Source organism: Chrysemys picta, chromosome 8 (genome assembly GCF_011386835.1).
Source record: "Chrysemys picta bellii isolate R12L10 chromosome 8, ASM1138683v2, whole genome shotgun sequence".
NCBI classification, from domain to species: Eukaryota; Metazoa; Chordata; order Testudines; family Emydidae; genus Chrysemys; species Chrysemys picta.
The window spans coordinates 102,780,812-102,784,496 of NC_088798.1; the positions used below are offsets into that span (position 1 = coordinate 102,780,812).

The following is a 3,685-nucleotide window of genomic DNA, read 5'->3' on the forward strand; positions in this document are numbered from 1 at the left end:
CTAGACTGCTTATAATAAACTGAGTGCAGTGCCCCTCTGGCCAAACTTCCAGCCCACCCCCAATGTGTGCCTCCACATTTACTGTGCCAGTGGCTCTCCACCTGGGAGGGAGGGCCTTCTCTGCTGCGCAGAGAGAGATCCTTAGTCTCTTGCATCTCACCCAATCTTCCTAATAGTTACTAATTACTTTCTATTGGGATATGCAGCCTTCTTGTTTGACTTGGAAACAACAAGGTAAATGAAGGGACAGGGGCCCTCCATTGCATTCTGAATGACTTCTTATTCCAGAAAAAGTCTTATCTTCCCCCAAATTCTACGAATATTTTTGAAAGTTCCAGCATGGTTTAATTCCTTCCTCATCTCATCAGCAGAAAACATCTACTACTTTTTATTTTTAACATTCTCTACAACAATAGAAAACCAAGACAGAAAGTTGCTTTGGTATTTATTGTATAAAACATAATGTACAGTATATTACAGAAATTAAGAAAATACAATCTGTTCTCTAATGAATGTATCTTCTTGAACTTCAAAAGCTCACTTGCAGCACAATATATTAACTAAATATATATATATATATATACTTTGTCAGCCAACGGCTCAAATGATACATTTTTGTGAGTCACAACACTAAGTCAAGTAAAGTTCCTAGGCTCCTGCTCCACAAATCAGATAATTTTCTTGACAAATATTCAGATTCTGGGTTTATCGTTTTTCTTTCCCTTCTTCCTGTAAAAGAAAAGAGTAACACTTAGTAGTCTTGTCTAATGTCTTTCATCCAGGATGATCACAGACCTTCCTGTGCAAAAATCCTAGAGGTAAATTGAAAATCTATGCATTGCCTTTTCCCATCCCAGTACAGAGAGAGAGAGTCTCAATGAGGATGCAGCCTAAATGGGCCAGAGTCTTAAAGAGCAGTGAGGACTTCCTTTTAATGGTCTTTGGCCCCATCTGCCCTCACTCACGCAGCAATGTGACTGAGTCTCGGGCGTGTCCTATGACCATCCAAATCTGAGAATCTGCTTTAAGCTGCATTGACGCTGCACGCCTTTTACTGATAATATTCCACAGCTCTTAGGTGAAGCCCCTCATCATGTCTCCTACTCTATGGCCATCTACTTTCTGTACCACTTCCTTTGCCCGCATGGATTTTTTTTTTTTTTTTTTTTTCAAAATGGAGAAGGGTAGCGCCACTGAAAGGTGAGCCCATATAGAGCCTCTTCACCCTCTGACGTTCTGCTGGCTCTTTAACAGAAGACAGCAACGCTGTGCAGGCTTGAGAGGAAGCGTAGTAAAATAAACTGCTCCTTCAGTGTCAGTTGGATGTTTCAAGTGGGCTGCTAGAATTACCTAAATTAGAATTAAGCCAGTGCAGTGGGGTCAACACCCCCAGCTCTTGAGGCAAATGCTACTGCACGGCGCAAGAACAGAAGTAGTTAGAGCTTCCTGTTTTGTACCAGCTCTCGGGTGCTAGCAGTGGATTCCTTTAACACAATGGTAGAAGACTGGCTCCCTGCTGCATGAGTTCCTCACTCTGAGTCACTGATGCATGCTGGCCCCTGCTATTTTTGTGAAATTTTGGTCCAAAACTGAGGAATATTCAATAACAATCAATGATTAAAAAATGGAGTAGTTCTTACTTGATGAGCTGCTGGAAAATATTTCTCATCTGGCTTGCATTGGGATCCAAGCATATTTGTCTGCCACTTTTCAAGTTTACTCTGGAAAAAAATAAATTAAAGACCCATGAGAGAAGTGTTTGGAAATGATCCCCTTAAATTTATTTTTTGATACTAGATTTGAATCTTACATTATTTTCACACGAGGCAGATGCAGGGAGAATTTCTATCGTCTTCAACTGGTTAGGACCAAACACAATCTTATCTGTAGTTCGAAGGCATGAGCATCTCCCACCGTTCATTGTTAATTCTGCAAATACAGAAAAATAGCTCCATCCGTTAAAATGACGGTAAGTAAATGAGGCACATTTGGTAAGCACATCAATTCAACGTACAGATGTAACTTTAAATTCTTCCTAGTTCAAGTTTCAAACGTTCTCTTAGGAGCAGCTATCTGTGCCGTTAAAACAGCAGCTCTGCAGCAGTCAAAATAGACTATGAAAACAAGTCAAAGGGACCTACCGTGTGAAGAAGTTAGAGCAACGACTGCAAGTGCGACAACGAGCTTGTACACCATCCTTCTGCAAGATCTTCCTTCCTCTTCTGGTCAAGTTTCTTTGCGTTGTCAAACCTAAAGCTCATACTGGTGTACCACAGAGCCCAGCAGCTTAAATATGCTATGATAGTAGTTGGGCTGTGACATCAGATGCTAAATTTGAACTGTAATGGAGAAATTTTGAACATGTTCATGTGGAATGTTTATTTTTTTTATCAACCAGTGATTCATGGATGGAAAAAATCTTAAAAATACATTTCATACCACAGGTACGATTTGGCATAGGCGGTTGAGGATTAGGCAGGTGGTTTCCAAACTGTCTATGGATTGTCATTGGTCTGTGATGCATTTGCTGTTTGCATGAAGTGGGCTCATGCTCATTAACTGTAAAATTGAATTAAAGGCAGCTAAAAATATATTAAACATGTTTCTACTGTTGTTCCATGTAATTGATTTTTATAGCTGCTGTACAGATGTTATGAAGACACATAGTTTATTGGGGGTACAGAGGCTTTCATTAAGAACATGAAACTGGCTGATCTGGAAGTCATTCCGCTTTTGCGTGAGCGTCCAAAAAGAACGATGTCCCAGGTGTAAAACACCATTATCTGAGCTCCATCCCAGAGTCACTGGACTCTGGAACAAGCTGGGCGTGCACTTCGCCAAACCCAGCTCTCAAACAAGGAGACTCAAAGGATGGTGGCATCAATTTTATTGTAGGGAACCAGATGGGATGCTTCTCTCAATGCTAATAGTGTATATTTTCTGAATCCTGCTTTCAGTGCTTTAAATAGATTTTGTCCAACCCTCTAACGGCCCAGCCCTATCATGTTTCTGCAGTAAGGTACACTAGAAGATGTACTCCGGAGAGAAGCCTGTAGGTTAGGCTTGCTAGGGATGCTGGGGTAGAGAGCCAGAGGACGTAAGCCAGCACCGCTACCTTCCCTCCAAAGGGTGGGGGAGAGCAGAGGAAGCAAGATCTGCCGTAGGGTCCTGCTGAGGGTATGTCTACACAACAACTAGATATCTGCAGCTGGCCTGTGCCAGGTAGCTTGGGCTGTGGGGCTGTTTCATTGCTGTATAGTCTTCTGGGCTTGGAGCCTGAGTTCTGGGACCCTCCCACCCTGTGGGCTCCTTGAGCGCAGGCTCCAGCCCGAGCCCAGAAGTCTACACCAGGAGGAGACAACACCAAGGCCCAAGTTGGGTGGCCAACCGGAACCCCCCTCCAGCGCCGCGCCCACGCCGCACCCCCACCGTGCGCCGGAACCCCCTGAGCGCCGAGCCCCACGCTGCCCCCCCTCCTGAGCGCCGCGCCGCCAGAGCCCGCCCCCGCCGAGCGCCGCCGGAACCCCACTCCAGCGCCGCGCCCGCGCTGCCCCCTCGCCGAGCCCCGCGCAACCAGAGCCCGCTGCGCCTGGCCGCCGGAGCGCACGCGCCCCCCCCACGGAATGCCGCGCCACGCTCCCCCCCCGGTGCCCCTTGCCAGGTGCCGCCCCAAGCATGTGCTTGG

The 3,685-nt window shown here is 45.7% G+C and overlaps 1 protein-coding gene across 1 annotated transcript; it reads right to left on the reverse strand.

Annotated features, from left to right (window-relative positions):
• Nucleotides 1–550: 550 nt before the first annotated feature.
• On the reverse strand, nt 551–2,353 carry LOC135973309 (C-X-C motif chemokine 6-like). The gene is made up of 4 exons (XM_065556046.1): nt 2,142–2,353; nt 1,795–1,929; nt 1,641–1,719; nt 551–729 (listed from the first exon to the last, which is right to left on the reverse strand). Exons 1-4 carry the CDS (start codon nt 2,194–2,196, stop codon nt 693–695), a joined length of 306 nt encoding a protein of 101 aa, XP_065412118.1. The 5' UTR covers nt 2,197–2,353; the 3' UTR covers nt 551–692.
• Between the last annotated feature and the right edge of the window lie 1,332 nt (nt 2,354–3,685).

Bases quoted from the DNA above. Each gene is read 5' to 3' on its own strand.
- LOC135973309 (XM_065556046.1), bottom strand. From the start codon at position 2,196: ATGGTGTACAAGCTCGTTGTCGCACTTGCAGTCGTTGCTCTAACTTCT. The intron at 1,930-2,141 runs GTAGGTCCCTTT...CTGTATTTGCAG, and splicing joins TGCTCTAACTTCTTCACACG to AATTAACAATGAACGGTGGG. The intron at 730-1,640 runs GTAAGAACTACT...TTTCTTTTACAG, and splicing joins ATTTTCCAGCAGCTCATCAA to GAAGAAGGGAAAGAAAAACG.